The sequence below is a fragment of the Jaculus jaculus genome, chromosome 1 (genome assembly GCF_020740685.1).
Source record: "Jaculus jaculus isolate mJacJac1 chromosome 1, mJacJac1.mat.Y.cur, whole genome shotgun sequence".
Classification (NCBI taxonomy): Eukaryota; Metazoa; Chordata; class Mammalia; order Rodentia; family Dipodidae; genus Jaculus; species Jaculus jaculus.
Genome location: NC_059102.1, coordinates 52600089 through 52617526, shown reverse-complemented (window position 1 = coordinate 52617526; position 17438 = coordinate 52600089). Strand labels below are relative to the sequence as shown.

Sequence of the window (17438 nt, the reverse complement as noted above, 5' to 3'; positions counted from 1 at the left end):
GAGCACACGCTTCTACTGCTTGCCCCCCATAGTGGAAGTGACTGAAAGGAAGGAAGTGCTGTGAGTAAAGAGAAGGTGCTGCAGCAGGAATAAGAGGCCTGAAACTGCATTCCTGAAGGTGCCACATACTTTGTCAGAGGATGATTTCAGGATCTCAGCTAGTCTGCACTCTTTCTGGTTTTGGTTCTGCGTCAGGAAGGCAAAACTCCACATGCCAAGGGCAGAGATGGTCATGTCTCTGTTGTGTGCTGGGGCCTGCATTCTTAAACTGAGCACTAGTACGAATTCTGGGTCAATTGGCTATTAGAAGCTTTGTGATGTTTATAAATTTTTTTTTTTTTAGTCAAACTCCCCTTTCTCCTCCAGCTTTATTGGAATAGTTTAAAATTACATCTTCTATTTTCTAGGACTTCAGTTGCTTTTTCCATCTGACTTTTAAAAACTGATTACAGCAAATGAAACACAGTTGTCTAAGTGATATAGTATACAAAAATAACATCTTGATTTCTGTGAAAATGCATTTCTCTGCAATTCCTGAATAGCTTCAAATTATGCTAACTCTGAGCACGGATATTTCCTGTGCGTTTTAGATTTCATCTTTGAAAGTGTGTTCTACACCTCTGCCATCTCCACCTGTGCGTCCAGCGTCAGCACTGCACGAACCTGCTCCTTTCATCCCACTTCTCTGGCATAGCCATGCACACGTTTCCCTTTTCATTTTGTTTACTCCCACTCAGCTGTGTGTTCTGAGTGCCTGATACAGATGTTACTCGATGTTATTTAATAGCTACTGAGGTCAGACAATCCAAGGCCATCATTATGCTAAAATTAAAGTTACACATGGAAGTTCATTGACACTTCCAAAATTGGTTTTATCTCCTACATGGAAACACACTCAAGAAACCCAGAAGGGCTTACTGGTCTGACTCAACTTTTCCCATTCATTAATCCCTATTCACCAGTGGCGTAGAAAGGGGGTTCTTTAACAAAGCATTATACATAACACCTCTACCAAACTAAACATAAACATTTTTTGTAGTTAAATGCAGAAAGTCGTTTTTGTTCCACCCCTTTCCTCCTTTTACACTGCAAGTAAAGCTCACTGGCCTGGGAACAGCCTCTATCTGCCAACCTTTGTCCAGTGAAGAGGATTCAGAGAAAATAATACAACCATCAATCAGAAAAAGGAGGGGCGACAAAGGAAAATAATTAGGCTGTAACCTCAATTGTGCATTCCTGTGCAAGATGCCCTGACTCGCCATAACGGTAGCAGTTGACTTCACTTGTCTTGCTGCAGTTGATGGCTACATGACCAGTTTCACCACACTTATAGCACTTTACTTTGGTGCAGTCTTTCTGAATGTGTCCAAATTCTCCACAAGAATAGCACTTCTGCTCATCCTCGTGGCCACGAGCCAGATGGCCTGGTTTGCCACAGTTGTAGCAGCACTGCTCTCGCTCTCTCTTGGGCTCCTTGCAGTCCTTGGCAATGCAGCCACCTCTGCCGCAGTGATAGTAGGCATCTTCCTGAACATCACAATCCTTGGCAAGATGACCAGACTTACCACAGCGATAAAAGATGTGTGGAAGAGATGAGGAAACAAACTGGAAACCTCTGCCACGGCTTCTCATTCCACGACCCCGACCTCTACCAGTAGGGCATTCCCTGGCCCAGTGGCCAGATCGCCCACACTTGAAGCACTCGTTGCTGCTCATGGCTGCAGTTAGAGCTTTGGCGTCTGAGCAACCCACGGCTGCGGAGACTTGGACGCAGGTCCCGAAAAGTGACTCGCAAAGTGGTGGCTGTTTTATTTTCAGGGTCCTTGGCTGCGCCACACGGGGGTCTACACACGGCCCCCCACACACTGCTGCACACTATAAATTGTTTTAATATGACAAACTAGAGACTTCATCTTCACGTTTATCCATGTATGTCTTTCTGGTTCTTAGTCATGTCTCTGGTCTGGGGAAGTTTTATCCTGTTTGAAGTAGCAAAAGCTAAGGGGTACCTTGATAATTTTGTTTTTCTTTTAATTCTCCTCCTTTTCATTAGTTCAGTTTAATTGCTATAGTAGCGAGATGATGGTGGATATACTCCCTAGCCCTGCCTCACAGTTGAAGACTCTTACAGTTGTAGTCTCCTCCCCTCCCCCTCCATTTTATGCTAGTGGCCCTAAAACTAGCCCAGTGGTCACATGATTGAATACCATTGCTCTCAAGTGGGACAAGGGTGAATGAACTGTTTCAGAGGTAATGAAAATTTCCTTGTCCTAAAGGTCTCTGTTTAATGTCCCTCTAGTTAAGATGTAGACAAAGCACTTTCCAGTGCCACCTGAGGAGTCCAGCTGAAGTCCCTTTGCTTGTAGCACAGTGGGGCTCAGCAGAGGAGGACATGTCATTCTCTTGAGGAGGTGTGTGCTGGCATGGGCCTTGTGTAGTAGAGGTCTGTGATTTATTTATTTATTTGGGGTTTTTGAGGTAGTAGGCTAGGTGGTGATTAAAAGTTTTGAGTAGGGCTGAAGAGATGGCTCAGCAGTTAAGGTGTTTGCCTACAATGTCTAACGACCCAAGTTCAGTTCCCCAGTACCCACATTAAGCCAGATCCACAAAGTGGCACATACATCTGGAGTTCATTTGCAGCAGCTAGAGGCCCTGGCTTGTCCATTCTTTCTGTCTCTCTTCTATCTCTCTCACTCTCTCTGGTTGTAAATAAATAATTTTTTTTTTACAAGTTGTGAGTGAACAATGGAGCCATTGTTCTGAGAGTTAACTTAATTTTTGTCATCTACACATTGTGAGGGGGAAAGATGTGTGTGGTTGCTGTGTCGTCAGGCTCTTGTTGACTTGTGCAGGCTTTTTCTGGCCCTGTGGGCTAGAAGGTACTCTCTCTGGTTGTGCAGACAGTTCAGTCTCTTTCCAGTAGACCTTGGGAAAATTGAAAACATGTTTCAGAGCACTTCAATGGGAGCCCATGGGCACAGCTGGAGTATGGGTTTTGAATTCCCATAAATAGCAGATTCTTGACCTGGGGTGGGGGGAGAGCAGTGCTCACCAGGCACCAGAGGAAAAACATGCAGTTTGGATTAAGCTATTGAATTTTCTGTTCTTGAGATCTTTAAACTATTTTATTGTTCCTCAACCAAATTTGCTTTGTTTTAGTCAGTATGAAAATTTCCTTTATGTATTCATGGTCTTTAATTGGTAAAAGGATGAAAATACTTCATGCTTTTTTTGACTAATTCTCTACAGATCCCATAGTATGACATGATTTGAATGAGCCATAAAAATCCATCCCTTTTGAAGGTGCTGCTGGTTTTTATTCAAGTTTTAAGCATTTGGCCCAGTTCCTCCTGCTCCTGACTTTATCACGCCCTCATGGTTCTGGGCCTAGCTTACTGGAACTGCCCTTTGCTCCCAACCTTTTTGCTACTTGGGCGCTGTGCCACCCTGCTTTACGGCTACCCACGTCACCTCACACCTGGGCTCTGCATGGGAGCTGCTGTCCCTCCAAACTCCACGTGTACTTAGAGCTTTCACTGGCTTCTCACTCTTCCTGCAGAATGGAATGGCAGTACTTGCAGCCTCCCCAGCCGGCCCTGCCCCCACCCTGTGGTTGTATGTGACGCTAGGGACTGGCCTCTTGCACACTGGCCCGGGGCTATTCTACAAGCCTGCCTCTGGTGTTGGGCAAGTAACACCGCACCCATGCCATGACATCTTGCATTCTCTCCATGGTGTCCTGTAACATGGATCCTGACATGTTTATTGCATGGTAATATGGGTTCAGTACCTAATGAAAATCAGCTGAGGATGGTGCAATAACAACTTAGTGATAGGAAGCAGAGACTGAAGAGTACAGTCCAGTTTTAGGCATTGTTGGGAAAGTGAACAAGATCTGTAGACCAGAACTAGTTTTGATTTTCTACATCCTTGTCAGGACTACTAAAGCAAATATGACAACCAGAAAATGAGTGTTTGCCCCTGAGAACTGATTGATTCTCTATCCTATGTGAAATAAAAGGGGGGAATTGTACCTCATAAGGTAGCACAGACTGGCTACGTGCTCAGAGGGTAGCCTAGGATAACTTGTTCTGTGGCCAGAAATTAAGATTTCTTACTGTGATCTTTGGAAAATAGGTAGACATTTTATGTTACCCTGCTTGATTGATTTTTTCTGCTTGTATTTTGTAGAGTGCAAGATTAAATTATTGGGATTACCCTTAGAAGAATGATTAGAAAGCAAGACTTTTTAATTTTATTTTTATTTATTTATTATAGTCTGGGGGAGAGAGAGAGCATGGGCATGCTAGGGCTTCTAGCCACTGCAAACAAACTCCAGATGCATGCGCCACTACGAGAATCTGGCTTATGTGGGACCTGGAGAATCAAACCTGTGTCCTTAGCCTTCACAGGCATGCACCTTAACCGCTAAGCCATTTCTCCAACCCAAAAGAGAGACTTTTTTAAAAGATGAAATTTAAAAAATTTATTTATTAGAGAAAGAGGGAGTGTGTGGGTGAACCAGGGCCTCTTGTTGCTGCAAATGAACTCCAGATGCATGTGCCATTTGAGCCACTTTGCATCTGGCTTTTACATGGGTATGTGGGTGACTTGGGCTTACAAGTTTTGTAAGCAAATGCCTTTAACTTCTGAGCCATCTCCCCTGCCCTAAAAGACAAATTCAGACAGCAGTATTATATAACAGCAAATTGGCTGGAGTAGTTGAGAAAGGAAAGAATGAAAGAAAGGAGGCAACTAAAGCTGTTATACACAGGGAGACCATTTTTGAAGAGAATTCTGTTCTACTTATGTTTGTAAGAAAAAGAAGGATGGGCTGGAGGGGTCACTTAGCAGTTAAGACAAAGCCAAAGGACCCAGGTTCAAGTCCCCAGGACCCATGTTAGCCAGATGCACAAGGGGTCGCAAGTATCTGGAGTTCATTTGCAGTGGCTGGAGGCCCTGGCGTGGCCATATTCTCTCTCTGTGTCTTTTTCTCCTTTTCTCTGTCAAATAAGAATGAAATATTGTTTTAAAAAGTTTAGAAGGAAAACAGAGGTAGAGACAGTACCAGTTATAAAAACAGAGGGATCTGACTGTAACAGTTTCTAATTTCAAGACAATAAGAGAGGTGAAGAGATGCAAGTTTGGAAAATACTGGAATAAGAGCAGTAGGACACAGGAAGGGTAAAGGCCTCTTCATATCTGACTGACTATTCTCTGACAGATTAAATAAACATGTCACCCACTTAAGGTTGCCTCTCCTAGAACTGAATATAGCTTTTTTTTTTTTTTTTTGCTTTTACTTACTAAAATAATATCCTACTGTTCTCCAGTTACACAAGCAAAGTTTTTTTTCTTCATTTTCACTAGATTCACTTCTGGAAACTAGAATATCTGTTCTCATTTTCACAATTGCTTGGGTTAGTTGTTGGTCTAACCTCCTTGATAGCAGCTGCTACAGTGATTGTTTCATAAGCTGTGTTTTATTCTTGCTTGAACTTCATCGGCTACTGTTCTTTGGGGTCTGATTTGTGTATTTCTCTTTTCTCTCCATCCTCACTTTTGTTCTTCCCACTTTCTGGCTGGTGCAGTGGTTAATCATTAAAGTGTTTGTGTTTACAGGGTGGATGTGTGGACTCGACCAATCAAAGTCTAGCTCTGCTGCTCATGACCCTTGGACAGCAGGATGTTTCCAAAGTCCTGTTAGGACCACTCTCTCCCTACACGTAAGTTGTTTGTTGGCCTCATTGTTCAGTTCCATTTAGTTTTTTATTTTAATTTTTATTTATTTCTTTATTTATTTGAAAGAAAGAGAGAGAAAGAGGTAGATAGAATGAGCATGCCAGGGCCTCTAGCCACTGCACACCAACCTCAGACACATGCCCCACTTTGTGCATCAGGCTTATGTGGGTCCTGGGGAATCAAACCTGGGTCCTTTGGCTTTGCAGGCAAATGCTTTAACTGCTAAGCCATCTCTCCAGCCCTCCACCTCGTTTTTTACTGCACAGAATGACAAAGATGTATCATGTGCCTGTCATGTGACCATGGTAATACACCTGTTCATAGTCATCCCTAATCTGGCCAACAGTTACCACTGTTACCCTGCTGTTTATTTCTATACACGTGGGCCTTTGCCTTCTTTCCATCTCAATTCTCATTTCCATGTAATTAAAGAAAAGCTGCATCACACACACTCACCCACACACACATAAGTAATAAGTAAAAATTTGGGAACTCTTCTGTCCTTGCTTTCTGTTTCCATTTTGAAGGTAAACTTCTCATTTTATGTAACTTGGAGTTTTTTAAATCGGTCTTTCACCCACCATCCTCATGATGGCAAATGAGCCACTTGTCCAAGATAGTTGTTAGCTGGCTGAGAGATAGGAATAAAAGCAAAATTCATGGGAATGTTATTAGACTAATTGGGAAGCTATAGAGGTAAGTTTGGGTTGTTGGGTATTAGCAGGAATTGACTACTGAGGTATAAAAGCAAGCATTCTCTCAGAGGAGCAGCTAGCAAGAAGACTTGAATTGTGGAGAGCAAAAAGCAGCATTTCTTGTCAACAGTGAATGAGGTTGCTGAAAACAGCCTGGTCGAGGTCCTCTGTGTGTGTGTAGATACACATACACATGCTTATATACTTTAAGATAACCATATGGCCACCTGTGGGTGGTAATCTGGGAGGGAAGAATTTCTCAGATAGATATGAGACTGAACTGTCCTTTTTCGGTTATCATGGTACCGATGCTGTATGTCTGAAAGGTACAGTACTGTGATAACTGAAGAATGGTGGTGCCATCACGTTGAGAGAGGGGCCAAGACGGCTGAGACAGGAGGAGGGCAGCCATGAGCCCTGGCTGTGTACATGCGGGAACCAGAAGCTTGAAGGAGATTCTTTTGGAGATTTTATTTTATTTTTTGAGTTGGTGGTGGAAGATTTTTTTTGTAACAGAAGAATGGAGAGAATACCTTCTGTTAGCTGTAGGGGAAGACTGATAACAGGGATCTGGCGAGCAACACATTGTTATCTCCTGATAACGTGTGTAAAGTATTTCACAGTCAGGAAACCTAAAGTTGAGTAATCCTGAGTGCCATGCTAACGTCAGTGTCAACATTGCTCAGAAAGACTGGCAATGAAACATTTGGAGCAGTGAGCACAACCTCTCTCATGGCAGTTTCTGGAATCAGCAAGTTGCCACATGTGCTCCCTGGAAAGCCTGTCAAGTCCTCAGCCCTCATCATTGCTGCTGCTTCCCAGTCTGCCGCAGTGCAGCTGAAGTCTCACAGAGCAAGAGTCACCACTGTCTCAAAATGGGTGTGGTTCTGGGCTTGTGCTCTGGCTGAACATTATGTGAACGTTGAATATATATTTTAACCTTTGTTTTACACATATTTTTATTTTGTGATAGTGGTACGGGTCCTTAGACTTCACAGGCAAGTGCCTTAACCTCTAAGCCATCTCTCCAACCTTTTGACACTTTTTCTTGAAATTGTTTTTGGAGTTTTTCAGCTTAGCTCTAGGACCTTATATAATCTTTTAACTTTGCAGCCTTGTTGCAGATGATCAAGACTGGGCATATCTTCAGCACACCCTTCACCAAATATTAATCTTTTCTTTTCTTCCAGAAATAGAAAATTGCTACAGCGGCTAGGAAAATAGTTTTCTGCTCTTAATGGAGCTTTAAGAGTAGAGTGGCTTATAAGATCATGTGTTTTGAGACTTGAGTGTGGGGGTTGGTTACATTTCTTCTACCTTCAAGGCTTCTTCATGCAGAGGGCCTCCTTCAGAGTAGGAGAGACTCCCCCTCCCTTTTGGTAAACTAGCACAAATGGGAAAGGGAGTTTATGTTAAGAAAGCTATGTCTGGAACCCTTTTTGCCCTTAGTCATTGTGGAAGTTTCTGGTATCTCAGAGTGGTGATGGGTCAAGGTGGAACACTGTAGGCATAATTAGCATCTTCTTTGAGTATAATTGAAGGGGATGGAGACTAGAGTATTACATTTATGTTTTCATACAGCTAAATTCATAGACACATGTTTTGTAGAAATTCACATTCCTAAGGAAAACCAAAAATAAGACTCTCCTTGGTTTAAGAAAATAAATGTATTTCTTCTGGCAGTTTGTACATGTTTGATTCGTATAAAGAACTTTTAGAATGTCTGTTTATGGAGCACTGGGTCTAAAAGGAGGTTTTCTTTCAGTGTTGCTTTCAAATCCTTTCTGGAAAGTAAGGGTTCTTTGTTCCTTCCCGCTTTCCTCCTCCCACTTCTTCTCGCTGTTGGTGGTTTTCTGTACTATTTGCGAAAGTAAGTCTGTATGTGTAACTTTCTCAAGGAAGCCCAGACAGATGTTTTTTCAGCAGAGTAAAGTAGTCCTGGATGGCTAACACAGTGGTATGTAGAAGACCCTTTCCTTTTAAATTTGCTGAGTCTTTTTAGTTGGCATATAGTTTGCTGATGGCAAGTTTTTCCTTAAATTTTTAAAAAGTATTTATTTATTTGAGAGAGTGGGGGTGTTCCAGGGCCTCCAGCCACTGAAAACAAACTCCAGACGCATGATCCACCTTGTACATCTGGATTACATAGGTACTGGGGAATTGGACCTGGGTCATTAGGCTTCACAGGCAAGTGCCTTAACCACTAGGCCATCTTTCAAGCTTTACTGACAGTATTTCTACCGTGAGCCTAAAAGCTTAATTTTACAGCTTAGGGTGGATTAATACTTGGTTTAAAAGTCGAAGTAGCAGCAAGAACACACCCAGACACCCAAGCATCTTAATTAGCACCTTCAGAAATCATGTCAGGAAACCGAAGTAGTAAGAGTTCAGCTTCCTTGGAGTCCAGCTGGTCTGCACGGAGCCACAGGGAATGACTGGTATTGTATTGAGCATCTCTTGAGTTCTGGTCCACTGTGTAGATAAAGTGAGGTCCAGAAATCCTGGCCTGTGGAGCTGGACTGAAGCTTATCTTAGGTTGTATGTTTGAGATTGTTGTGTCGTGCCTGCAAGGCTCAGCTCTTGCCTAGACACCCCCCTTCGCTCCACCCTAGTCCGTTGTACCATTCAGGTCATGTTGCACACCAGGAGTTAAACACAGTGGGTGATTTCAGGCCTGAAGTCAGCCATAAATTGTCTGCCAAGGCTGTTAAGTCCTGGGTGGTTGGGATTCAGAGAACAGAAAGTCCTTATATATTGACCAACAGTGGCAGAGGGTATGGGTATAATCCCCTATTTGAAAATACACAGAAAAATGATTTCTATGTGCTTTAGAATTCTTTAAAACCTGCTCTCTGATGAACTTTCCTAGAAAAGAGAAAAGTATTATTTTTTGATTTTTGCCAGCAAATCACTTTGTCCAATAAAAAAAAAACCAATAAAGGTTTATTGCAGATACTGTTTTCTCAGTCTGGAATAATTCCCAGTCTGGAATAAAACCCTTTTCACACGGGATTGTATAGAGCCCCAGTTCCCTGTGGCCCACCTGAAAAGCTGCCTGTTCCACTGTGCAGGTGGTCTTACGTTGCAGGGCAGAGTGGCCCTCGGTGTATCTTGGGCCTCTTCCAGGCCATGTGGCTGCATGAATCTGCAGTGTGTGCTATGGGGGTGCAGGAGAGGGAACCCTTGTGAACTCGCCAGAGATGTAGTCTGGACGGGGCTGGAGCTCCTCAGAGCGGTGGCCGCAGAGGAACAGTTGGAGCAGCTCTGGACAAGAGCAGATATGTATGGACTGGTTTGCTCTTGAATCCATTGCCTTTTGTTTGTTTTGTTTTGTTTTGTTTCAAGGTAGGTTCTCACTCTTGTCCAGGCTGACCTGGAATTCACTATGTAGCTGTGTAATCGTAGGGTGGCCTCAAACTCATTGCAATCCTACCTCTGCCTCTCAAGTGCTGGGATTAAAGGTGCATCACCACGCCTGGCTCCATTTACGTTTTTTTAAACTATATTTTTAATTTTTTCTGATTTTTTTAATTAAGAGACAGAGAAAAGGACACACACACAGAGAATGAGCATGTCAGGGCCTCTAGCCACTGCAAATGAACTCCAGGTGCATGTGCCACCATGTGCATCTGGCTTATGTAGGACCTGGAGAATCGAGCCTGGGTCCTTAGGTTTCATAGGCATGTGCCTTAACTGCTAAGTCATCTCTCCAGCTCCATCTTTGCTTTTTAATATCTCAGCTGCAGGAGACAAAGGTGGAGGTGGGGAAAGGACATTCTGAATATATGTTAAAATCCAGTCTCTTTTCTAGCCTCCCTCAGATAGCCTGAGGATTGGCAGAACATTATGTAAAATGTCAAAGCAACTTTGCATTTCCTAACTGGTCCAAAGGTTACACATCTCCCAAAGCTGCAAATATATAGGCCTGTACGCTCAAATCTTCATCTGCCCTGTGCTTTAAGACATCAAGCAAGCCAAGGCCCCTAGGAGCTCTGCCAGCCTGGGAGGCTGCCTGGCTTCTTGAGTACAGCCGCCTGATTCAGAGGGAAGTTGCTGAGCGAGGCCCGGAAGCGGAGTGCCCTTCAGGCCCAGGTTAGTACACAGCAGCGGCGAAAGAGAACAAGCTGTTTTCTCTTCAGAATGCAGATGAGTGGGTGAGAAGGCTGGCATTTCCCTGTTGCTGCCAGCTGGAAGCTTGGCTCATAGATGTGGCTTGTTTACCTGTGGGTTTCATGTGTTTGTTTTCTTTTGTCCCTAGAACACGGTGAAGGAGGTTCTGGAATAGAGAAGGGAAAAAAAAGAAAATTTCATTTGGTTAGGAAGACAGGGAACCCAGCAGGGGGAGAATTCACTTCCCTTAATTGCCAAGAATGTTGAAGTTGTTTCTGTTATCCCTAACACTGGAATTATCTTCAGTGCCTCTTCACTGAGGGACTTGGATAGTGCCTAGCAGGTCGAGAGGCCTCGTCCGCAGAGGTCATTACTCTTGATGCTTATGTCGTTTGTCAGGGGTGAAGGCACAGTTGTCGAGACAACAGTACATAGCATTTAATTACAGACCACAAGCAGAATGTGCAGTGTTGGCAAGGAAGGCTTCATGGAAGAGGTGACAAAATGAGGTCCTATTTTAAAGGTGAAGATTAATAAAAAAGTTTTTTAAAAAAAAGATGAAGGTGAAAGTGTACATTTCAAGGTGACCAAGAAAGCACAGGAATGGGAAGTTCCTACGAGCATGCACACTTGCCCAGGCTGTCTTGCTCAGGCCTCTGACATGCCAGTCATTGCAACCAACCAGGGCAGTTTGTTCTGACACTCTCTTCTCCACATGTCTTTTCCCTCTGATTGATTCAGAAGCACAGGTGGAGACAGGCTCATTGCCATTGGCTTTGTACTTAGGTTGGTATATATACTGAATGGGGTGAAAGCCAGGGTTTAACAGTTTTACAGCTTCATTGAAGCACAGTTTACATGCCACACAGTTTACAAATTGCAAGTGTATACCTTTGTAGTTTTTAATATGTCCAGAGTTGTGTAACCACAACCACCATCTAATTTTAGAGCGTTTTTATCACTCCGGAAAGCAGCCCTGTGATCCCTTGTGGCTGCTTCCCACCCCTCCTAGTCTAGCCACTGGTCTGCTTTCTGCCTTGGGACTAGAGTTCCTGTTGTAGCCAGTTCATGGAAATGGAATCATTGTATGTGGTTCTTTGAGTGGCTTCTTCACTTAGCACACTGTGTTCAGAGTTTGCCCATGCTGCGTGTGGCATGTGTCCTTCGTAGAGATGAATAATACCCTGTGGACTGGGTATGGCATGTTTTATATTTACCCATCCATCAGTTCATGGACGGACATTTTTGTAGAAGTGTATGTTTTCAAACCCAAGGGTTTTCATACATGGTGACTCCATGTTTAATATTGAGGAACTACTGATTGTTTTCCATTTTATATTCCCACTAGAATTGTATAAAGGTATCTCATTTTTCTGCCTTCTCACTCACACTTTTATTATTGTTTGTCTCTTTTTAAAATTTATTTTATTTGCAAGCAGAGGGGGGAGAAGATAGAGAAAGTGAGCATGCTAGGGTCTCTTAACTGCTGCAAACGAACTCCAGATGCATTCATCACTTTATGTATCTAGCTTTATGTGGGCACTGGGGAATCAAATCCAGGTCATTGGACTTTGCAGGCAAGTAACTTAACCTCTGACCCATCTCTCCAGCCTTTGTCTGTCTTTTTTAGTATAATCATCCATTTGAGTATGAAATAGTTACAGTGGTCTTCCTTATCATTTCCTTAATGATTAGTGATGTTGAACATCTTTTCATGTGATTATTATTACTTGTTGGTATGTTTTCCTTGAGGAAATACCTATTTAGATCTCTTGCCCACCAAGAGGTTATGGGATGTGTGTAAATCGTTTAGTTAAAGTACTATTTAATTCTTTAAATATTTTCCCTTATTATACTTTTGGTATTATATTTAAGCAGCTGTTACAAAACTGTTGACTAGCCAAAAGTAATGGAGATTCACTCTTGGTAAACAACATTTTTGGCATGCATACGTAGACGAATGCGTGCATATGTGCATTTGTGTGTTGGCATGTGTGTGTGCAGGTGTTCTGTACATGGTTTGTGAGTATGGATGCGAATGGTGGTTGCTGAGTGTCTTCCTTAGTCACTCTTCACCTTTTTATTCTTTTTTTTTTCCTTTGAGGTAAGATCTCTCTCTAGCCTAGGCTGACCTGGAATTCACTATGTAGTCTCAGGGTGTCTTTGAACTCATAGGGGATCCGCCTGCCTCTGCCTACTGAGTGCTGGGATTAAAGGCATGTGCCACCATGCCTGGCTCCACCTTATTTTTTGAAAGTAGGTGTCTTATTGGACCTAGAATTCACCAATTCAGCTAGACTAGTGTGTCAGCAAGCCCCTAAGATCCTGTCCCTGTCTCCCCAGCTCTGGAATTATAGCCATGTACCACCATGCCCCCAGCAGTGTTGTGGTTACTGAGGATCTGAACTCAGGTCCTTAAGCTTGCAAAGCAGCACTTTGTTGACTAAGCCATCTCTTCAACCCTCATGTACAACTTTGCAAGTTGTAACTGTTATAACTAGGTCTTAGGTCCACTTGAGTTAGTGTGTGTAATGGGATGAAGGGGGGTCAAACTTTGTTCTTTTGTATGTGGGTGTCCAGTTGTTCCCATACCATTTATTTGAAGAGATAATTCTTTCTCATGCAGGCTACCAAATTGGCTTTAGATGTGTAGTTTCTTATATTAACTACTCTGACTTTGGTCCCATTAATGTGTATGGCTAGGATCAATATTTTTAAAACTGGTCAGGTAATTAGGCACTTTAGGCTGAAATCTCTGAGGCTAGGGTAGGGAGGTTGGCTGGCTTGAATGGAGGCAACACAGTACAAGGCTTCCTTCTGTAATACACTTTATTGCAGATGTGCCCACCAGTGCTCTTCACTAACCCAGTGTTTCTCAGACATGCCAGGGAGTTTGCTAATAACAGATGCCTGCCCTGTCACTGGGAGCCCAGGCTCTAGGGGGAGGACAGAAGGGATGCCTTTGCATAATACACCCTTTGATTCTAGGCTTTTCCAGATGGATACTTTCTCCAACCCTCTGCAACTCTTTGTGTAGTGAGCACTCTAGGCAAGTCCTGTGGCCAGGCTGGCAGTTCATGCCAGGCTTGCTAGGGCAGCTCTGTGGCGGCTATCCAGTGTACCACCTGAAGAATTTGTGTCCGGAGTCCTCATAAGCTTTTGTCATTCTTTTTGTTAGGGTAAATGATTAAAAACTGACCCTTTGAGCTGGCCGTGGTAGCACATGCCTTTAGTCCTAGCACTTGGTAGGAGAGGTAGGGGGATCACCAGGAGTTCAAGGCCACCCTGAGACTACATAGTGAATTCCAGGTCAGCCTGGGCTAGAGCGAGACCCTTCCTTGTAAAACCAAACCAAAACAAACAAACAAACAAAATCTTTTTTGGGGGGGTTCATATTTATTGAGCTCTTCCTTGGCCCCCTGACTTAAGTGTTGTTTCCTGCCAATTGTACACAGTTCTTCTCACTCTGCTAGGCTTTTGTAACTAAGCCACATCTCTAGTCCCTCTTCATGCTAATATTTTTGAGAATTGGAATTTATCTTGTCTATACTGCTAGATGAAATCTTCATGAAGGCTTAAGCATTTTTATTTTCATCTGTTCAGTTGGCTGTATAACATCCCTAGCACTAACCCCAGTACCGGCTTACAGTGGACATTCAGTAACGATTTGTTAAGTGACAGAAGGCAATTGCTGAAGAATGAAGAGCATATCTACTTCAGCATCAGAAATACTCATCTTGTATATGCTCTTTTAAACCTCATACTTCTATGAACCATAGAAGTAAATGGACCACTCAAAGTTATTGCCATGTCCATTTTTCTAACAAGCATGTGGGATGAAAAGGCTTATGTTTTATATACTAACCTCTTGTCTTTTCCAGCTGAACTTCTCTTGCTGTGCTGTCTAAATCTTTGGAAATGAACAGGCTACAAAGACATACCATTTAAGCAGTTTGATTAGAAGTTTTGATTTCTGTCTTTCTTGGTCTTGAGTCTCAGATGGGGATAAGGAGAAGAATTTCTTTTGAAATGAATCCTGTTTATTATCATTTTTAGGATAGAATTTCTGCGGCATTTGAAGAGCTTTTTCCAGATTATGTTTAAAATCGAAAGCCAGCCATGTGGTGAAGAACTCAAGGGTGGGGACAAAGTACTGATGACCTGCGTGGGTGTAGGCTTCTCTAATCTCAGCAAGACTCTCAAGTGATGCTGTCACAAGAGAAGGCTTCATTGCCCACATATGATGCAGAAGTTCTCCAAAAACACCAGCGGGACGAAGTCCAGTCGGGCTCATCTGGAACAGGAAAGCCACTTAATGTTAGGCATTGTCTGCAATAAAAGAAGTGTCTGCATCGTGGTCTCCTGTGTTTCTCCAGTAGTGTTGACAATTCTCAGAGACCAGTCACTATGAGCTCCCCTCGCTCACTGGGAGAGAAGCCGCTTTATGTCTCCTGAATGTGTTACTGTCTTCATCTGCTTAACCATATTTGTGAAGGACAAAGGGCACAGTTGTGGGATTTGTTTACATATTTTCTGTATTGTAAGTATGTTATAAATTTTTTTATTCTTATGATTGCCTGATAAGTGTAAATTATTATCTCCACAAGAAAATTAAGTAGGGTATTTTTGTTTTGATAGTTTTTAAAAATGTGTGTGTGTGTGCGCCTGCGCGCACACACACACACACACACACACACACACTTGAAGGTCTCTTACTGCTTGTTGCAGTCAGATTTGCATTATTGGTAGAAATCACCCAACCAAGAGCGGTTTGTGGGGGGTGGGAAAGGTTTATTTTGGCTAACAGGCTTGAGGAAAAGCTCCACGATGGCAGGGGAAACGATGGCATAACCAGAGGGTGGGCATCACCCGCTGGCCAACATAAGGTGGACAATAGCAACAGGAGAGTGTGCCAATCACTGGCAAGGGGAAATTGGCTATAAAACCCATAAGCACACCCCCAACAATCCTCTACCTCCAGGAGGCATTAATTCCCCAACACCTAGCATTCAGAACACCTAAGTTTATGGGGGACACCTGAATCAAACCACTATATTCTGCTCCTGGCCCCATAAACTGATAACCAGTCATGATGTAATATGCAATACATTCAGTACAACTTTTAAAAGTCCCCATTTTTTAAAATCAATCCTAATGATGTTCAAAAATCTCCATAATCTTGGCCGGGCATGGTGGCACACACATTTAATTCCAGCACTTGGGAGGCAGAGGTAGGAGGATCGCCATGAGTTTAAGGCCACCCTGAGACTGCATAGTGAATTCCAGGTCAGCCTCAGCTAGAGCGAGACCCTACCTCGAAACCCCCCCCCCCCCCAAAAAAAAATCTTCACAATCCAAGATCATTTTACTGAGACATAATACAAAAAACTCCCCCATAAAGGCACAGAATAAGCACTCACGCTGCAAAAGATGGCATTGGGCATAGCAAAGAATTACTCAGCTAATACAAGATTTAAATGGCGAGCAACAAACTAGCTCCAATTCCAACAACTCTCCAAATGCAATAATTCTAACCAGCAGTTCTCTTGAGTTCCAATTCCATCCACCAGGATTTTGGGGGGGTTTGGTTTTCCATCTTGTTCTTTTTACTCCTCTTTGGCAGAACTTTGAGTTATAGTAGTAGTTACTTAATGAGCCTAGTGAGTTTTTTAAGCAGGTACACTTGTGCCCTTGTTGAGTGAAATGCTAGAATTGTTTTTACTTTCCTGTCATCTGACAGGTCCAGCTCTGTCGTCCAACAAAGAGAAGCAGTCTCCTTGCATTGTAATTACTTATGGTAAGGTTGGGAGGGTATTGCAACATGGCATGCCGATTGGGAAAGAACAGAAGAGGTCCTGTTGAAACCCAGATTGCCCTATCAGGACAACCATGCCACGTGGGTATTCTCATTAAAAAAAAAAAAAAAAAAAAAAATCCTGATAACAAGTGGCCAAAGGCTCTCTAGTCACAGACCCAACTTAAAGAGAAAAAAACATGGCAGCATGGTGCTTGACCAAGACTATGAGGTGGCTATTTTCCTCTCAAGCTGTATGTTGGGACTCTTAGATGAAACCAACACTGGCAGCTCATGTTGTTGTCACCAAGGAAAAAAGCTAAGCAGCCCCAGCATGCGGGAGGCAGAGGTCACTGGATCGGTGTGAGTTCGAGACCAGCCTGGGACTACAGAGTGAGTCTCAGGTCGATCTGGGCTAGAGTGAGACAATACCTCAAAACAAACAAAAAGGTAGATGGAAGCCAGGCTTGCTGGCGCACACATTTACTCGGGAGGCAGAGGTACAAGGATGGCCATGAGTCAAAGGCCACCCTGAGACTTCATAGTGAATTCCAGGTCAGCCTGAGCTAGAGTGAGACTCTACCTCGAAAAAACAGAAATGAAAAGTAAACAGAGAAGCTGAAATACCAGGGAAATAATTTCCAAGGTTTTGGCAGTGCATGAGGAAGGAGTAGGGTTCACTAGCTGAGAGGCGAGCATGGTAGCCTGAGGAAATGGTACTGGAGCTTCAGTCAAAGATGTGAGAAGAATGACGTTTCGTTGCCCCTCTGTTGGTCTGTGGATGTGCCCGTGTGTGGTTTTTATGCAGGCTGAGGAACGGGAATACAGCTCCACAGGCCACAGAGCCAACCTGTGTTCCTCACCAGCCTGAGCGATGAGAAGTAGCACAGGCTTCCTCAGAGCTCCATGTTGAGACGGTCCTAACCTGTTCTTGAGAAGTGACTAATAGTGGGAATGTCAGTTGGCAGGCCAAGGCTTTCTGTACTTTGGTTAGCACATCTGAAAAGTCATTTGAGTGGAAAACTTTATCAGTGTTTGACATCTACAAAGACCAAGCCACATCACTCCTTTACTCAAACAGAAGCCGTCATTTTGTA

The 17438-nt window shown here is 43.3% G+C and overlaps 2 protein-coding genes across 2 annotated transcripts in view; one reads left to right on the top strand and one right to left on the bottom strand.

Annotated features, from left to right (window-relative positions):
• Positions 1-15117, top strand: part of Rcl1 (RNA terminal phosphate cyclase like 1) — a 56077-nt gene extending 40960 nt beyond the window's left edge. Inside the window, exons 8-9 of the mRNA XM_004653174.3 lie at positions 5623-5726; positions 14604-15117. Of these exons, the coding sequence (XP_004653231.1) occupies positions 5623-5726; positions 14604-14754 (255 nt within the window). The 3' untranslated portion in view covers positions 14755-15117. The remainder of the gene's footprint in view (positions 1-5622; positions 5727-14603) is intronic.
• On the bottom strand, positions 718-1743 carry LOC101599830 (cellular nucleic acid-binding protein-like). The gene has a single exon (XM_045132229.1). The coding sequence runs from the start codon at positions 1714-1716 to the stop codon at positions 1210-1212; it is 507 nt and encodes a 168-aa protein (XP_044988164.1). The 5' UTR covers positions 1717-1743; the 3' UTR covers positions 718-1209.
• Positions 15118-17438: the final 2321 nt, after the last annotated feature.